Source organism: Anneissia japonica, unplaced genomic scaffold (assembly GCF_011630105.1).
Source record: "Anneissia japonica isolate Jap-2015-1 unplaced genomic scaffold, ASM1163010v1 scaffold287867_len1003013_cov215, whole genome shotgun sequence".
In the NCBI taxonomy this organism is placed as follows: domain Eukaryota; kingdom Metazoa; phylum Echinodermata; class Crinoidea; order Comatulida; family Comatulidae; genus Anneissia; species Anneissia japonica.
Window position 1 is genome coordinate 277352 of NW_022684320.1, and position 19828 is coordinate 297179.

A 19828-nucleotide genomic window follows, 5' to 3' on the forward strand; every position below is an offset into this window, starting at 1 on the left:
CTAACGAAAAAATGTGAATTATAGGGTAATACGCCCGCGCGCGATCCAAAAGCGGGGAACACATAGGTTTGTCGCGTCAAAGGGATCTGTTGCCGAGTGATCTCCTTCTCAATAATACCTCCATGATACAACTAAATATCTGACTTTAGTTTGACCCGGACATTGACTGGAGATTTTCTAACGGAAGAGGTGCAGCATAAATCCAGAATCTTTATCAACTAAATCGTAGATGAACATAAACAGTAGCTTATTCCTAATGCGCAATCAGTTACACTTTGATAACATATCATGAAAAAACTTATTTGATAAAAGATGGAAAGAACCCTCAACATAGTAAAATGTGCATACCCATAAATTCATACAAGCTTTATTTTTAAAAAATGTAGGATTTCGACGTTAGGTTTACTTATATATTTTAAAATCTCCAATGTCTAAAATTACTTTTTATAAGATTCCAATCAAAAATATAAGGTGTTATGATAATGCAAGTAGATAGCATGAAGTATATATTCATTATCATATATTAAATACGATGTATCAATCGCCGAGTATTACGATGTAAGAAAATGAAGACATTTTTGAATACGAAATTACAAACCGAACCTAAAGTTTACATATTATATCATTCTTACGACAAGAGATTTTTAAACTAACTATTAACTACTATGAAAGCAGGCAAGGGTTGATTAAATGCATATCATAATTATGAATCTATAAATCTCAATTTTACTGATTTTTATCATCTCGTTCATCGGGTCTAAATCCCAGAACCAGCTTAGTAATATTATTTTAAAAAGACACCGGAAAATTCTAATTGTAAATTAGAATCACCTTTTTTCATAGGCCTATTTTAAACTGTTGTACTTTTATCAAATTATTCTCAATATTCTTATTGTTTAAACATGTGATTTTATATGGTGGGCAGATTTAGTATCTGCAATGCAGTCCAAACCTAGCCTTGCACTCCAGGATATGCGTGCCTGTTTGCACGTTTACTTAAACGCAATCAAATAATAATTTAGTTAAATTAATTGCAAAACGTTTTGAAGTTATTCTTATCCGTATAATGAACTCAACAACACTCCTTTGTACTTGAATGGAGGAAATAAGTTTAATCACCGAATTAGCACAATTATATCCTTAACCAACTCACAACGACTTGTTTAATTCCGTGATGATGGTTTATTAAATGGCATGATATATATAACTGTTAAGTATTGCTTTGTTTATACAAATATAGTGCTAATACCACTATGAACCAATTAAAAACAGTTGGCTTTGGAGGAGTTGTTCGAAACTGGTTTAAAGAGTGGCTTGGCGATAATAAAAGAATATATAAGAAATTGAATGATTTTACCTAGCAATTACATTATATATACATTTCAAAGTTTATTTCAATCAACATAGCACAAATTTTTAAGTGACTGACTGGACCTTAGATGGAATACTGTATGGTAGATATAAAAACGACCATGGGGGTACAAAGATTTTGTTAATACATCGGACATCTGTTATGTTTAATATTTTTATAGACTTAGATACACTTCAACAAAAACAAGCTAAAAATTATTTAGATAGATAAAGACATTCTTGGAATGGATTTCGATCCTGCGAGTTTAAGACATTCTCTTTAACTATCGAAATGCAATTTTCGTTATGAATTTTTATGTTTTCCCAATAAAGATGGTCACTTGAATAGTGGTAGATATGTGATAGGCGCATCGTGTCAAGCTAAAGCCGTTAACTACTTCGGCCTTGCTCGCATCGCTTACTTGCAAAGAATGGAATTAGATCGTTTATTTTAAATACGGAAACAGGTGTTACACGAGATGAACACCGTAGTTCATTTCAGTGAATACATAGGCCCCTGAACAAAATACATTTTCCGTAAACAAGTCTATTATTATAGTATGGACTTGATGATTTGACATTTATATTGATTAGGCCCTACATTGTGAACACGGTTTATTTAATCTTTTTAAGGAGTGCTGTTTTATGTTTCCTTGTAATTTTAGATGCTGTGTTCCATATCTACCTGGCGAAGCATTTATATAACTAATAGAAATACAACGTTACATCTTCTATCACGGGTATACGTCTTAGCCGCACGCGCACATGCTTTACGTTGAAATTGTCCTAATTAGGCTGGGGAATCTCTAACATTGCGATATATCATACAGAAAGTAAAACGTGAAACTGAAAGTAAGTAACATACACTTCATGATAGTAGCTTCGGTACAGAGAATCACCTAGAAAATCTTCTTCCAGCAACTTCATATATCTTAACTTATTAAGATCGTATCTTATCTTCACTTACTTCCTAAATAATCCTTTTTCTTACAATAAACCTTTTCTAAGCGCCTTGTATCCTTTGGCAAAAGGCGCTATATAAATTTCTATATTATTATAATTATTATCTTAATATTTATTGCGTACCAGTATTACGCACTACCTTGAAGGGGAAAAATTGTCCTATGGGAAAATCCAATGGTGTAAACAGGTGTAATCAAAAATTTGTTGGGTTCGAATCTCGATGAGAAAAACTTTTTTTTCCAACATTTATTTAATAGGCCGCTATTTAACATAAACTTTATCTGGCTTTTGGAACTGTTTCCGAGTCTGTCAGTACTAGACTAGGCATCGGCTAAAAACAAAACAAAAAAACAAAAAACAAAACAAACACACAAACAAACATGTTTATTAACTGTTAAAGGATTTTTAAAGAAAACACATAGAATAGGCTTATTAACTATTAAGTAAACATAATTTTCGATTGTATGCTAATATTTCAAGATTAGATTTTAGTATTAATAACCCACCTTTTTCGGATACTATTACGGTGTTTAGCTCTCCACTATCCTGGAACGCGCAGGAGAAAGACCCGAATCGTGCATCATTTTGACTTTCTTGCAACGTCAGCTTGACATTATGTTGACCATGGATCGGCAGTCCCGTAAAAGATGACGACGTCGGCAATACATAGCCTGTATCGTATATTCGATCAAGAGTGAGAGATACGTTCTGATAAGTGTCCCCTGTATCAAAACACGTTAATTCAGCGTCGCTTGACCCGATAACAGGAGACTTGTTGATGAATACTATATTCGTACCTGAAATGATAGACATATCGTGTTAATAATACTGTCAAGAGATGCATTCAATAATTAAAATGGCTTTCCATTCCCCTTAAATTTCTCTCCTCTGAAGAACAGAGAACTCAGGTGGGTTTTTTTATTACCTTGCTACAGTTTCTTCCAATCCTCCAGGCCTATTATGCCGGCCCGTAACTTCAGAATAACGAGTACAAAATAACGCTAAACAACTACCGTAATTAACTGAATTCATACTCTAATAACAACCATGGCCTGTGCAACACAATGCCATACACCGATCCGTCCGTCATATCATTTTTAGTGACCCTGAAGATTATCCTTTGTGCCGCCCTTCAGCCTCAAATAAAGACTCCATAATCACCTAATATCGTCCATCTTGCACCACTAATATTAACTTTTACTGCTAGAACCATTCTAATTACACAAGTCGTCATTATACACAGGCCTATATTTTATTGTTGTTGTTGTTATCATCCTCATCATCATTAACATCAACATAATTATCGTTACTGATGTTAATTATTTGTTTTTGTTTTTCATTTGACTGTTCTGTTTTTGTTTTTTGTTTTTTTTTCCTTTTTTTTTTCTTTCTTTAGGCACACAACACATGTGCCAAGGATTGCGAATAGCGAATATATATATATATCACTGTCCTACTTGTAGGTGACAATCCCTTACACAAGACAAACATACACACACGATGCTTTACACAAACTAAATCTCAATATGAGATATAGAGAGTGGAGTTGTTTATGTCGTGAGAAAAAATCCTGCAACTGGCAGGAATTGAACAGGACCCTGGGATTGGAAGGCAAGCATCTTAACCACCAAGCTATTCAACTCCACTATAATGGGCTTTACTGTTTCATTAAATCAGAAGCAAATTTATTTATCAGATTAAGATTCTTTTTTTCATCGTCACATACATACATACATACATACACACATACACACATACAAGATATTCAGTTTCAAGTTAATACATTCAGTTAAAACAATCCACAGCACAAAAAAACCATAAAATAACTGAGATAAACAGGAGCAAAAATTAAAAGTTATAAAAAAGTTCAAATTTGAATACTTCATCGATCAATGTATCAGTAGATCGATCAATCAAATTGTTGATTGGTCGGTTGATCCGTCACCCTCTTGATCGATCAATATTGATCCGTTGATCTATCGATCAGTCCGCATAAACAGTATACTGTACACGTAAAAAAAAACACATAGGCCTAACACTGTTATTTTAAAGAATTTAAGTCTTAAAAATACTCCATTTACATTAATATAGGTCTATATAATAATAATTATATCAACTGCATTGTATAGGTCTAGTATTACCGCATTAATCTTTATGTATTTAAATGGATATTTAAATACATAATTAAGTGATAAAATCTGTGAACCGTCTTACAGTAAATACTACTAGTATAGACATATGTTTTGAACGTTAAAGAGCAATATGAGTGTGTGAAAAAAAAAAACCAATTGTCCCAATCGGGATTCAAAATGGGACACTTCGCTGTTGGTTCATACTGTACGTCTATAGACACGACGGCCTTCTTGTTTTGAAGCAGGACGAGTAGCCCCAGACAGCTGGGGTAGCCTAGTCCCCGCAACAATCGAATACCTTACAATAATACGACAATCTTCCGTTATCTACTCAATCATTTTGTTGACTATGAGGTCCAACACATAGTAACAATATTGAAGCAAACGACAAGTTCAAGGTTACAGAAAGATCAATCAACATATGTTGAGTTTTTACGCTATTATTAGGGCCAACATCCAAACAATACAATAACAATGCTAACACACGTTTCTCACAAAGCTGTCTGAAGTAGAACGACCTGGTAGAGCAACATTCTGCAGTACTTAGCTTAAACTTTTATTTCAATTTCTAATTTTACTGCCGTTTAACGGATTACTAAAATAAATAATTTTTGTAATAATGTCCCCGGTAAAAATGGCCCCAAATGACAAGTAGGTAAAATGGCCCCAATGAAAAATTTCAGTAATAGAATTGACTTTTTTTAAATCCTCAAATATTTAAATACTGTAAAATAGCAAGAATTGAATCAATAAATAAAAAATCCTCCCCCCCCATTATAAAATTCAATAAAATTTTAGATGCTGTAAAATACCCTGTAGCAAAAATTGAATTAATAACTCAACATAGATCATGCATATTTGAAAACTAAAGTAACTTAGTTTTTAACTCCTATGAGGAGCTCTAGGATTACCCTTGCTGATTGATTAATTAATAGATCATTATTGTATGGGTGGCTGTTAAGTCTAAGTATTATTATTATTATTATTATTATTATTATTATTATTATTATTATTATTATTATTATTATTATTATTATTATTATTAGATATTATTAGCGACCAGTTATTTATCTCATTATTATTGGCTCTGATGGGAAGCTCTAAGACATTGATTCGGTGCCAGTTTGAACGGCGGACGAGCAGGAAATGTTATAGGCCTAGACCCCCGTTCTGCAACCTTTTTAGCCCACGAGCAAAATTATATGTCAAACACTCAGACGCTACCCATCAAAACGTAAGCCAAATTTCTCACCTGAATTTCATGGTGAAATGATTGAATACGGTTTTATTATTTTTTAGTTTGAGTGGTCGATAAATCACGTCCGTCGTTTTATACGCGCGAGGGTCAATGGTCAATGGCCGTATATTTATATAGCGCCTTCCACAGAAAACCGTCTCAAGGCGCTTTTGAAGCCACAAGAAACAAAGTCAAAAGAATGCGAAGGGGGGGTGGGGATGGAGTGCGCACCTCCGATTTTGAGATAGCGTCGCCATCACTACCGTGTACACGCAGGTACCTCGGCGTCAGTTTACTGGCCTCCGGTAGTTCCACCAAGGATAAGCCTATGGCTCCCCTACCGTGCACTAAGTTGGCGGCGCTACCTCAAGTAAGGACTAAGGCTTAAGGAGGTGCGACTTTCGCAAAAAAAAAAAAAAAAAAAAAAAAAAAAAAAAAAAAAAAAAAAAAAAAACTTAACTACAGAACAACTTTACTACAGAAATATAACTACAGAGATTAACAGATTAATGAGAATTATTAACTGAGAAAGTTAACAAAGATTGAAGAGATAAGCCTTCAAATTCTTTTTAAATACAAGGAGTGAAGGTGGCTCACGAAGATCAGCCGGTAATGAATTCCACAACTTTGGGGCAGCTACAGAGAACGCCCTGTCGCCGTAGGTCTTGAGACGTGATGCAGGAACTGATAGTATAGACGTGTCAGTGATCCATCTCAGAGACCGAGAACATCTTGCAGAACGAGACTTCAATAGTTGAACAATGTATTGTGGAGCATTATGGTTAAGGGTATGTGAGGAGTAAAATCTTGAAGATGCGCCTGTTTATCAGTAACCAATGCAGTCGATTGAGGAAAGGTGTAATGTGCTCAGAGACGAGCCGGACAGCTGTGTTAAGACATAGCTGCAATCTTCTCAACCGACTAGCAGGAATACCACAGAGAACAGCGTTACAGTAATCCAACCGAGATGAAATAAGAGCATACACTCATTTAAGAAGAGCGTCATTGGTCAGGAGCCTTTTAATGTACCTGATGTTACGAAGGTGATACGTAACGGACTTGCAAATGTTGGATATGTGTTTCCCCATCAACATATTAGAGTCAAAAACAACTCCAATATTGCGAACTTCTGATGATAGAAGAACATTAGTCTCGGCTCCAATCGCGATGCTATTGATTGGAGGCGGTGTTGAAAGGTACTTTGAATGAATACATAGTACTTCAGTCTTATCGGGATTGAAGCAGAGCATATTTTGTGATAACCAGGCTTGTAGGCCTACATCTCTAAGACATGCTTCAATTGTATTTTTTGCCTCAAACCATTTTCATAATTGTTATATGATAAGCCTGTATTAGCCGAATGGACCAAGAATGGCAATTTCAAAAGTCTTCTTTAAAAGTTGACTATATATTCGACGAGGCATACAAAGATTAGAGTTCTGTCTATTATAAACGTGGGATTTTTCCCAGTCTTTTTAAATTAATATTTTTATTATTATTATTTTTAACAGTAGTAGTAGCAGCAGTAGCAGCAGCAGTATATCTTGTTTACCCAAAAGAAATTGTCTACTATAATAATCATTAACAATTTTATGGAAATGTAGGTTTATATAAGTCATATTACATTTTCATTTATATATAAATGGGCACCTGGTGGGATTGCCTGCTCCTGTGATGATTACCAGCAGCAACACATAAAGCATGTGGACTCAATGACCAGGGAAAATAACTGCGTTTTATAACCTCACTGAAAAGGCGAATTATACATGCCTATACCAGTACAAGTTACATTTAAGTTTACCGGCTTATTCTGAAAATCCCAAACTTCCAATAAGAATTGTGGACAAAGGGATTTGTACCTTCTAAGAGGTGGATAACCTCAACTTAGAAAGCTCCTACTGAAAATTTACCTTTTAACAGCTTACGCAAACTTGAAAATAGAATAGCTATGTCACATCTAAAGTGGAATAATTATTGTTTATAGAATTCGAATGTGATTACCGTTACCAGTTTGAGGGTATGTTTAATTGATATCGGCAAAGTGTACAGGTATTTAATTTTATTGTGTTGTGTTTCTGTCTTTAATACAGGAGAAGAAAAGACAGCAAGAATGGGTTAAGGCCTAGTTTTGGTTTTGAAATCAAATGGAGATCTGATATCATTATTAAATAATAATAGCATTTTTGTCTTGTGTTTTTCTTAAGTTGCCGCCTTCAGCATACTGGGGCTTTTGCAAGTTGTAGTAGTGAATCAGGAGGCTATACACTGCGAGAGCCCTGTTCTTTTCCGAAAAATACTGCATTTATTAAGCGTGCACATGAGCCATATTGCACACAGAATCAACGCCTACTAAAAGACGGCCTGCTATCGCACATGCATATCAGTCCTCCAATTGAACAAGGATAGCAGCAGATGGAATTGAACCAGAAACCACTAATCTGAAAGTGTCTCCACGGTTCATTGCAAACAGCGACGGCCACTAGTTTACCCGACTAACCTTTACATAATTTCAATTTTCATCAACACGGTACTTTCTTAGACGAATTGATAGGAATCCTAAAACACACACACATACTGTATATATATATACGACAAAATATTAATTTAACCATTACTTTGTTTTAAAGACATATCAGATGACTATTTATTATCCAATGAATCATCTTATTTAATACGTGTGTAATAGTAGAAATCTTAATTTGAAAATCATTAGGAAATACTTTTTTTTAACGTGTCCTTTGTTTTGTTTTATAGTTGTCTTCCTGAATAAACAATAAATAAATAAATCTAAATTCGATGTAATTAAATGCGTCACACTGAACATTTGATGCAAATTTAGGTAAAAAATATAGAGTTAAAGAGGAAGATTGCAGACAGAGATACCAGATGACACAGCCATGATAACCAACACAGATTGTAAAACTGATTTCAAATAGGGCAATAATTCACCACTTCCTAGGCAATACCACAGATCATGGTACATCGACAGCTGGGACAAGATTTACTTGTTTACCATCCTCTCGTTGTCGAAACGAAAGTATTGTAGGCATAATTATCTTTTTCTATAGATAGGCATATTTTTAAAATAGAAGATGGGCATGCTGAGCAATTTTGAGAAACACAACAAGTATGGAAAAGTATAATTTAAAGAGCTATTATAAGGCTACGGAAATATCATGAAGAAACGCATGAAATTTAGCCAGTATAGTTTTGTGATTTTTATATGGCGGTTTCTTACGTTTTGGGAGAGGCAGAGGCGACAGTGCAAGCGTAAGAGCTTTGTTATTGTCGCGCATAGTTCTTTATTTATTTTCTTTTTAAATTTAGTAATTTTCATAATTCGCCATGACAGTCTAATATAGCACAATTAATACAGGCGCAATTAATACAGGGGCAAAATAAGTGATCCCATATGCAGGGAAGATTCCTCTTCCCTCTCCCTTCCTCTTTTTTCAAGGTTGTAAAAGAACATTGCACCTAAGACCTCGAACACACCATCTACCGATTTGCAGCCCAAAAAACCTACCATGTGCCACGCGCCACTCTTAATTGAAATTGAATTGTAGTTTTCAATTCTACTTTGAATGATGAAGCTTAGTGAATTATGGCATTTTTCTTTTGTTGTGAGAACAATCGTTTGTTAGCAAGGCTTCGACTATAAGGACCCTGGATGGTAATAAATAAGTTTTAGTGCTGTTTACTATTTTTAAAAGTTTATGCTATATATTACTGATTGTGATTTTTACATGTCGAAACAGTCTTTCTCTCCACACATAAAAAAAATGTCATTAAATCCGATGTTAAAAGTTTTATACTGAAAAATACAACAATGGGTAGACACCAGATGTTGTAGTGGATGCGAAACACTCCATCATCGGTAGGAAACTATTACTTCTTGTGTAGTATATGGTTTACCACTTACCTATTTCTGTTTTCACCGATACGAAAATACAGCTAAAAATCATAGAATTGAGTAACAGGATATAGAAATCCATTGTAAATTAGTTAAACATAATTATGTAATTTAGGCGTGCGTCTTAGTTGCTGGACTTGCTGGTAGAACCTGTTTGGTAGCCACACGAACAAAATAGTATGTACTGCTCTTGTTAAGATTTCTAGTTCATATAGATAAACAGACAACTTCCCTTAGCCGGAAGTGTGGAAAGGCGATAACAACTAGGCAACGCTTCGATTGGCGTATACACCAAGCCCATTCCGCCTCGTTAAGACCAACTCTTAATTTCCAGCGAAGAAATCGATCAGTTTTAATCTAATTGTATTAAGATTACAAGCATAGACCTCACTTTTATTTCAATATTTTAGGCACTCCTTAATAAAGGGAAAACACAATATTTTTTCAAGACGGTTATATATAATACTAAATTAAAACCGCCTTCAATTATATTTCTAATATTTGTTTTAAATAATAGATGTGGTATGATACTATGATATTGTCTACATTTTATTTATGAATTAGATTTGTTTAATTTATTAAAGACTCATCGTATTCAAACTGTTATTATTATTACTTTGAATTTCCATGTCATGAATGAATGAAGTTTTACCTTACCTTACTTAGTTTTTGGGCCCCTTTTTTCAGAAAGTATACAATACAATTCAATTCATAGCGTTATTTGAATCAATCTCTTATTTTTGGGGTAATAATTTGAGTATACTTTATGAATGAGACCGGTATTTTGCGATTACTGTTTCTTGTACTTCTTATATTGGTTATACGCTGCATCCTACATTTTCTTGTACGTTTTGTTTATGCTTTGCCGTTTGTAATCTCATAACTGAATAACCTAATACCTATTTCTTTCTTCTTGTATATTATTATTAAAACTGTTTATGATAGTGATATGCCTATTGACAAGGACCCATAACGTTATTTATTCTAAGTTAATAATTACAGTCGGTGATACAAATCTATAATTGTATGCAGTTAATCTGATAGGAAGCGATTTGTAAATTATCAAAATAACTCTTCCAAACGAGCAAGCAATACAAATACATTTAAAGTTTAATCAAGGATGTAGATAAATATTATGTCTGTAGCAAAGTCAAATGAATACATGCCTCTGCTTAAAAGTGATATTTTTAACGACAGTGGTTATTTTGGTTATTTCTCAATGGTTATTTCTCAAATTAAAGTTATGTGTAGTTTTAAGAAATTGAAATAGAGCCTAATAGATGATCACGATTATGATAATGATGAAGAAAAATGATGATGAAGGTAAGGATGGTGATGGTGACGTTGATGTTAATGATGATTGTGGTGATAATGATAATGTAATGATAATAAGCTCAAGAATAGTCATATTATTGATTACAATGATGATGATGATAATAATAATAATAATAATAATAATAATAATAATAATAATAATAATAATAATAATAATAATAATAATATAATAATGAAATTTGACGTTTCAATGGAATGGTTGATACATAATCGATTTAACTGTACAGTTAGACATAGCCTATTAATGGAGTATTTGTCTCTTAATGTTACAAATTACAGCTTGAATATGTCGGGATAAAGTTCGTTTTGTCGGCCTGCTAATAAGCTCTCTGCCGATCCCGAGGGGAACCATTTCCGCTGTCTGCCACCGCAGATAATCCGGTGTAACTTTAGTGAATACTGAATAGTACACACTTTGCTGTATCTCTAAATGTGTTTATACAGTAGTCAGCCACTTATGTAGGCCTCAGTTCCTTTTTTTTCTATTTCCCTTATATTTATTAATTTTTTTTTTTTTGACTTTCCAAAAAGGGGGCTCGGGCCGGGTGGGTCCCCCATTGGATTCGCTCCTATATATATATTTAATGTAGCACGTGGAAAGATAAACTCTAAATCGTCTTGTGGTAATACTTTATACATTATAACATATAAATTTCAACGCTAAAGAAGAGGAATCTGCGAAAAAAATTGCAATAACAAAAATAAGAGGTTCAACTAGGTTTGATTAGATATTTTATTACTATTTAGGTTCATGCTACACATGTTGCAACACTCTTTAGATAAAATTGCCTAAAATTGTCATTAAGCAATTTTATCTTAAGAGTGTTGCACCATGTATGTGTAGCACGAAACTAAATATTGATAAAATGTGTATATGTGTATTTATATACTGTAAACATATGCCATGAGTTATTAATAATGTGTCATTTTGAAAATGTTTTAAATAATAAAATTAATAAAATAATTAAATAATGATACTAGTAAGTTATAAATTAATAAAGACTGTTCGAACCAATTCGCTTGATAACACCTGGCGACCAGGGTGTGTCAGTAAGATGGGAACGGCATTCTTTTGTTTCATTGAAGGATGTCTCCCCCAGCAAACAGATATTAATATTTTAGACAATGTTGCATGCATGCACCGACGTGAGAACTTTAACCTAATAACTTTGATATGTATGTATTATGCTGTTTGTTGAATACACTTCTTTAATTATAATAATATTACAGTCTAATATGACCACAACAGTAAATGTTTAGCATAATATAGGCCAATACAAAGAGTTTTGATTGTTTATCAATATCATTATACATGTTAGATCCAATTAAGATAACATAAGATAAGGTAAGATAAACTTTTATTTGTCCAAACATTAAAACATGTTGGAAATTCGTTTTGCATGGCGCATTTACATACAAAATACTGTACATAGTAAAAATCAATAAAAAATAAAACATATATAAAATACATGAAAATACATAAAATATTATTCTTATTAACAATTATTATCACAATTATAATCATTATTACAATCATTATCATTACGATCATTACGATCAATGCTCTATATGAATGTTTTATTATATTTATTATTACTACTACTATTATCACTATTATTATTATTATTATTATTATTATTATTATTATTATTATTATTATTATTATTATTATTATTATTATTATTATTATTATCTTGATGCATATTTATTATATAATCTAATTAGGTTCATTACAAATGAAAAATTGTGTCTGTTATGTGTCGAACGAGGAGCTCGTAATCTCAGACCAGAACGCATAAATACATAGTGATTAGGTAAAGGGTGGGATTCGTCCAACAAAATTAAGTCAAGCTTTTTCCTAACATTCTCCTCATATACAGCATTGATCGTAGTGATATCACAACCAATGCACCGTTCAATGCAATTCCAAGACATTACGTTTTATGCACGCACCGACGAGGAAAGTTAAACATAATAATTTTGATATGTACATGTTTTATGTTATTTGTTGATTGGTCTTAGTTAATAATAATATTACAGTTTAAAATGCACATTATAACAACTTAGTCATGATATAACTTAACTTAAAGGAAGGAAGCAGAAAAATTCAAATATTTCAGCAATTGTACCTTGACCAAAACCAAACTTGATAGGTGTGATTTTACACCCACTAGGAAATTATTTAAAAATGCTTATTTAAAAAACAAAATATAATAAAATTATATACCTTTCAATAAGGTTATAACAACCAACGCACATATATATTTTCCCTCTGATTGCTTTTTGATTAACCATACATCGTGACATATAAATCAAAATTAATTTAAAAAAAAAAAAATTAAATAGTACATCGCTTAGCCGAATTAATTACAGTTCCTTTTAATTAATAGTTAGACAGTGCAAAAATGTATTGAATTTTTGTCTATATTCTTGTCTTTGGTTGAGCAGGTGGCATTTCTGACAGAAAGATTTGGAATTTGCCAGACCACTTGGCACTGCAACCACTTTATATTTTTTTTATATTTTATTTCTCAACCTGATCTTTGCATGGCGAACGGTGAGAAGGTCTGGATCTGTGCCTGCATGTATTGATTAAAAGCAAAATTATTTTTCGTTCATAGGTCTACCTTAGATTTTTGTCAATGTCAAAAGGCAAAATAGTAAAATAACAACAATGCTGTGAGTAACAAGCTTTCTCTTGAATAAACAGGCAGGTTTATTTCAATTGAAAAATCAAATTTTTCCCGGGGCCTCCGGCCACTGAACCCCGGCTGGTGCCCTCGGCGGCCGGCTGGCCCTAAACTTAGTGCTCGCTTCGCTCGCGAGCACTGAAGTTGGGGGCTAGTGGGCCGCCGAGAAAACAATAGTTAATAGGAATATACTTTCATTCGTTTAGTTGTTCATGTCTGATAGGTTGTTACTTTAAAACAATGCTAAAAACACTTATCAATGCATGCCAAGATATACACAGCTACGACTGAGCTGAGCGACTCCGAGTTAGTAGTGTTACGTAACGTTTGTTTGTTTGTATGCGCTATAGAAATGGAAGACCATAATGTAACGGGAATGTACCTCTCTGGTAGGGCCTACACTACAATCAGTGTAAAAGTGTAAGATATAGGATAGTGTGGATTTAAACAATGTCCTAATGGTAATGTTCAAAATAAGAGTCAATGAAAGTAAGTATGATTTTTGGAAAAATTCAACATTTTATTTTTATTTCTCACTCAGGCTGACCTCGCCTTGGCGATCTGGGTGAAGGTCTGTATTCACGTTTCTATCGGAGTTTTCGCTTCAGCGAAATCGGTAGTTAGAACTGTTTCTACTTTTTGCATAACCTGGTCCTACCAGGGAACTGGTTCCCTGGTCCTACAACACGCTGACATATTGAGATGCAATCACACCCATGCCACGGTTCGCAAGCTGAACTGCACACAATTCCACTCTTTCAAACGCTAGCTGGAATTCGCTGGACTCGACTCATACCGCCGCGCCGTTTCTATCCACATAGGCGAATGCGTGTTTTTCTTTTCATTACAGGCATGGGCAATTCAATAATTAACTACGAAGTTCTTTACTGCGCATGCTTATGACTATGAGCAAATCGATTTGCGCTATTGGGCGGACTGCATTAAAAACTTGTGATGGATTGCGACATTAAATCTACACAGGAGAAAATGATCAATAAACGCTAGAACAGTGGCTTAAAGAAGGGGCCGGAGGCCATGAGCTGGGGTATTTTGTACCCCAGACGTTGAGGGACGAGGGGCTGCATAGGCCCAGTTAGGTCTGGGCGTTTTTAGCGTTCTATGACGTATTTTAATGTCATTTTACACATTCGAATTAGAAAAATTCGTGATTTGACCCAAGAAAAGCATACTTAATTTTAACTTAGGCCTATTACTACAAAGGCCTATTACATTAAATACTAAACAAAACTAGTCAATTAAAATCAATAAATATTTATGAACAAAAACATATGTATCATACTCATGTGCCAATGCTTTTGCTCATGGTTTAATTTCTTGTTTGAAATGGTTGTTGGTTTTAATGTTTTTTTTTCTTTTTTTTTTTTAAATAGGCCTATCAACTTTAATGTTTTTATCGATGACTGAAGAGTGATGATAATAACTTCGGCTTTGAAAGAGTGCCTTGGCTATTTGTTTGCGGAGGCTCCAGGATCCCTGGCCTTTAGCCAGTGTCACTTCGGCCGGTACACCACTGCGCAGAAACATTATCACGCTCTTATTATTATAATATAATTTATAGCATATTTTTTTTGTAATAATTACCTTACTAATTAATATCAATTATTATCACTTAAATTTACCTAAGCTAGAAATTAAGACGAATAAAGTATTATCTTAATTACAATATACTATATTACGCTTACCTTGCCAATTTATCAAATCACGATACAAAATTAAGAACTCAATTGTGCCAAAAAAAGACATTAAAATAAATAACAAAACGCTACAAAGACTGGACCCAGATCCACACCGGCGCCCTTCGCGCCCCCCCCCCCCGGGCCTGGCTCAGGGCCTTTGGCTCCTCCGTTACGCCACTGATCCTTTTTAGTTCGGCATTTACAAATTAAACTAAAGTACGCCTCTGTTGAAATGAACAAAACAAAAACTTTATATTTGTCATACCTGAAGTACAAATGTTTTGATGGTATGTTATTTAACATAAAACTATTGTTTACTGTACTTGGATCTTATTTGTCGTCGTTCGTAATAAAATAAATTTGGTGATTTTTATTTTTATGTAGTCTTCCATAATACCTTCCGACAATAATGAAACGGCAAACTCTCGATACATCGGCCTGTGTTTTTTTTTTCAATAATTAAACTTTTTTTGCAAAATTATTGGTGCGACCTACAGGAAGGTTGGGGTTAGGCGACAGTGGTACGGATACTAGTAGGTGCCCCTTCACAGTAGTATTCTTCACCTATTTCAATTTGTTCCTTTTCATATTGCTTCAGATCTTATTTGTTTATTATCTTATTTTTCTATGGAACCTTTTTGCTGTGAGTTTTTCTTCAATGCATTATTTAAGTTTGAAAATTTTGTTTAGGTATGGTTTGTATGCAGGCACTGCTCGGACAAGTAACAAGCAGTATTCTATTTGTTTTTATATCATCTCACAATGTGGATGTGAATTCTCTTACAATGCTGGGATATTAGTAGAACTTTCCTCTGAGAGTGCACTTTGTCAAGACTCTGCATTACAGTGCTGGGTAATAGTAACTGGTAACGGAGGAATATTAAAGCCATTGCAAAGGTTTCAATTACTTTTCATAACAGCATAGACATTAAAAAGGTAGACACAGGTTACTGTAAATCCTGGAATTCAATTTTTGGAAATTCAAATACCAGTAAAATACTGTATTAAACTACTTTTTTATACTCCTCTGTTTAGAACTTTTATATTTTTTTTGCTCGTTGTTTTGCTTTGTTTTGCTTTCTTTTTATAATTTTCTTGATTTTGTATGTTTCCTTTTTGTATGCATCATTCTGCTGTGTGCCGCTGATCTAAAAGCGTATGTTCAAAAAAGTTCAGTGGCGCTTATTAAATGAACCTTGGCGTGGCGCTTTCCATGCTTGTTGTTCCCATGTAATGACTAAATCCAAAGGTGACGGAACTAGTGGGTGCTGTGTTATGGAGAGTAATGTGTGACCGGAAATGGTCTGCAATCAGTTGGTTGTTACCATGCGCCAGTGATGTTGAAGTATATAGTACAGCAATATGAATCTACTGTATTATGTAGGCCTAATGAATGAATAAAGTTCGGAGTTTGTCGGGTAGTGAAATGATTATTTCTCATTTTAAGTGCTCCCTAAATTCATAAGTGTAAGCTAAATTACGGTGATTAATTCAATTAGCGAAGATGTGGAGACAATTATTTCGAATCCCTCTTTCCAAGAGGGGATGCAAATGCTTTGTGAAAATGAGTACGCCGCGGTACTCATTTTCACAAAGAAATACACACAACAACTGGTTAGCTAAAAATTATGTCAATGTTACATGAACACCTGGGAAGGAAGGTGCAATCACGTTGTTACCTAGCAAACGTCTGTACTGTATGGGGGAGGGGCTGCTAATGATGGAATACAGATCATTTCGGTCGCGCTTCATTTCGGTCGATGAGGCATAAGACTAAGCCTAGGCCTAACTAAGACAGTGGAATTATATGTGATAGAGAGTACCGTACACTTTCGGAAGAAATGAACTAAAATAAGAAAAAAAAAATAACTAAGAATAATTCATTTGCAGATGTACCTTGTTTTAAGTATTATACAATGCTGACAATGCGGCTCTTGTAGCCCTGGCTTGGGCAAGGCATCCATGTGCAAAGCAGTGGTGTTTGTTTATCCATGAAAAAAGCACGCCGCCGGGAAAGTTTGCCTTACCAGGAAAAGGTGACGAATCTAGCTTATGACGTATGCATGCTAACTAATGTGAGTGTGACGTCACCAAAAAAATGAATATTTTCTATTATAACCAAAATATTAATAACTACAAAGTTTCTGGGCGTAAATTCCCTTAATACGAATGAATGGTTGCACCATCTCCTTGCCATACAAATTACAGCTCCCGCTGACGTCTCAGTCGAGAAATACGGGTAGCTGAAGTTTTTCTCGAAAATCTGACTACGAAACCATATCCAAATTTCACGATCCACTTTTGACCATGAGTTTAGCTTCGCGACCGTACGAATACGAGGGCACATTGGTGCCGGCAGCGATTTTTTTTTTTTCCTGGATGTTTTTTGAGGCAGTGACGATTGGCGGCGCTATAGATTTAAAATATCACCTTCCTGATTCGGTAATAAACTCATGCATATTTATTAGGCGTTTCGCAATTCTCCAGAGCGGTTTTGAAATGCGATATAAAGCAAGGCTCAACTTTAATGCATGCTTGTATGCATTATGATGAGATTTCACTGACAAGCCCTATGATGAAGAGTAGGCCTACAGTAGTTGAACACCACAGACTTGGACCACCTTTTTATTTAAATCCTGAAATACATATTTTAGAAATGAATAATGATTAGGCTATGATTACAAAAATAAACAATAAGGTCTAAGTACGGCCTGTCGGTGGTCCATGTTGTTCTAGTACTAAGGTACTCGCTCGAGCTTTGGATATCGCATAAACTGTACCCTCGAGAGCGGCAGGGATATCTATAACTATTGATGAGATTATCGCTGACGTTATATTGAATCTATAGCGCCACAATCGTCACTGCCGCAAACGTCCAGGAAAAAAAAATTCGCGCCCCGCCACACGTAAACAATAAGGAAGGAAAAGAAAACTCCAAATAATTATTTTAAATTACTGTAGTGTTTATTCAAATTTTAAATAAACAATGAGTTTTTATTTTGTTAACGACTAACAATAATAATAGTAATAATGATAATAATATGTCGTTCTTATATTGCGCTTCATGCCTTTACAAAGCCTCAAGCGCTTCACAGGCATTTCATAGGTTTATACGTGTACTTTTGTTGGCCTAATCGAGTTCTACTTGATGCCATGCAAATTTTCTATTTTAGATAGCAGGCCTACACCAACGGAAATGTTTTGCCTTTTTGCGGGTGCGGCCGCACCCTCGCGCACCCCCCCCCCCCCCCCCCCCCCCCCCCCCCCCTCCAATTTTCTAAAATTTGGCATATCGTAAATAAATGGCGTCTAAATAATATATTTCTGTTTAACTTATCACATCTACAATGTCTATAAGTAACTCATAAAATGCATAGTTGCAAATGATAACAATGCTAAAAATACGGTATCACTAATTCACACCGGTTTGGTTGGTTGGTGTATGTAAGCGAGCGATAAAAATATTTCCGGATATATACAATGTTATATAGGCCTATGTCATAAAAGTAGCCTAAACTAAATGTGCATTTTTAAAAGTCAGCCTAAGTAATTAGTGAAAGGGTATGGTGGATTGAGGGCACTTCTTATTTTTTTTTTAGTCGAGAGTCTTTTCAGAGGATGGCTCTAACAACAAAGCTGACTTGAAAAGAATCCTTTTAAGATAATTCATACAGAAATAAGAATCTGTCTGTAAATGCTATAGTGCATTTATATATGAGAATATTTTAAAATATCCAAGGCTTAAACTTATTATTATTAGTAACTCATAAATGCATAGTTGCAAATGATAACAATGCTAAAAAATACGGTATCACTAATTCACACCGGTTTGGTTGGTTGGTGTATCGTAAAAGAGCGATAAAAATACTTCCAGATAAAATATCCAAGGTTTAAACTTATTGAAAATATTAAAGTTAACAAACAACAACATTTGGAGGTGTTATGCTGTATAAATATCACTGTGTTAATCTAAATCAGAAATTGTGTAATATCCATAAACTTCATCACATCGGTGTCTTCCGACCATTTACAATCTATGACAAGTCAGACCTATTTTGATGTGTGTTTGCATCAGGAAAATATCTTAGGAGTGATGGTTACCCTACTTGACGTCTTATCGTACCGAATAATCAGTAAGTTCCCAATTATTCGGGTGGGAATCGAACCCACGATTTCCAGATTACTAGCCTAGTGTCATAACCCCTTGAGAACTGAGCTCATCTATTTGAACGCTACTTCTAACGAGTTTAAAGTCGGTAAATAATTTTCTTTTCTTGACATGGGACTGCACTAAAAGTGCATGAAGCTATGCACTATTATTATTATTATTATTATTATTATTATTATTATTATTATTATTATTATTACTATTATCATTATATATTATTATATTATTATTATTATTATTATTATTATTATTATTATTTCTATTATTGTTTATCAGTTTATAATATTGTGGCCCGCTTAAGTAGAAGCATTGTTGATGTTTGTCGTTTGAATCTGACTTTGTA

The 19828-nt window shown here is 34.1% G+C and overlaps 1 protein-coding gene across 1 annotated transcript in view; it reads right to left on the reverse strand.

Annotated features, from left to right (window-relative positions):
- The window catches only part of LOC117104380 (tyrosine-protein kinase receptor Tie-1-like), a 37503-nt gene extending 27714 nt beyond the window's left edge, over positions 1 to 9789 (reverse strand). The window contains exons 1-2 of the mRNA XM_033245206.1: positions 9605 to 9789; positions 2820 to 3110 (exon numbers count right to left, since the gene is read on the reverse strand). Coding sequence (XP_033101097.1) covers positions 2820 to 3110; positions 9605 to 9677 — 364 coding nt within the window. The 5' untranslated portion in view covers positions 9678 to 9789. The remainder of the gene's footprint in view (positions 1 to 2819; positions 3111 to 9604) is intronic.
- Positions 9790 to 19828: the final 10039 nt, after the last annotated feature.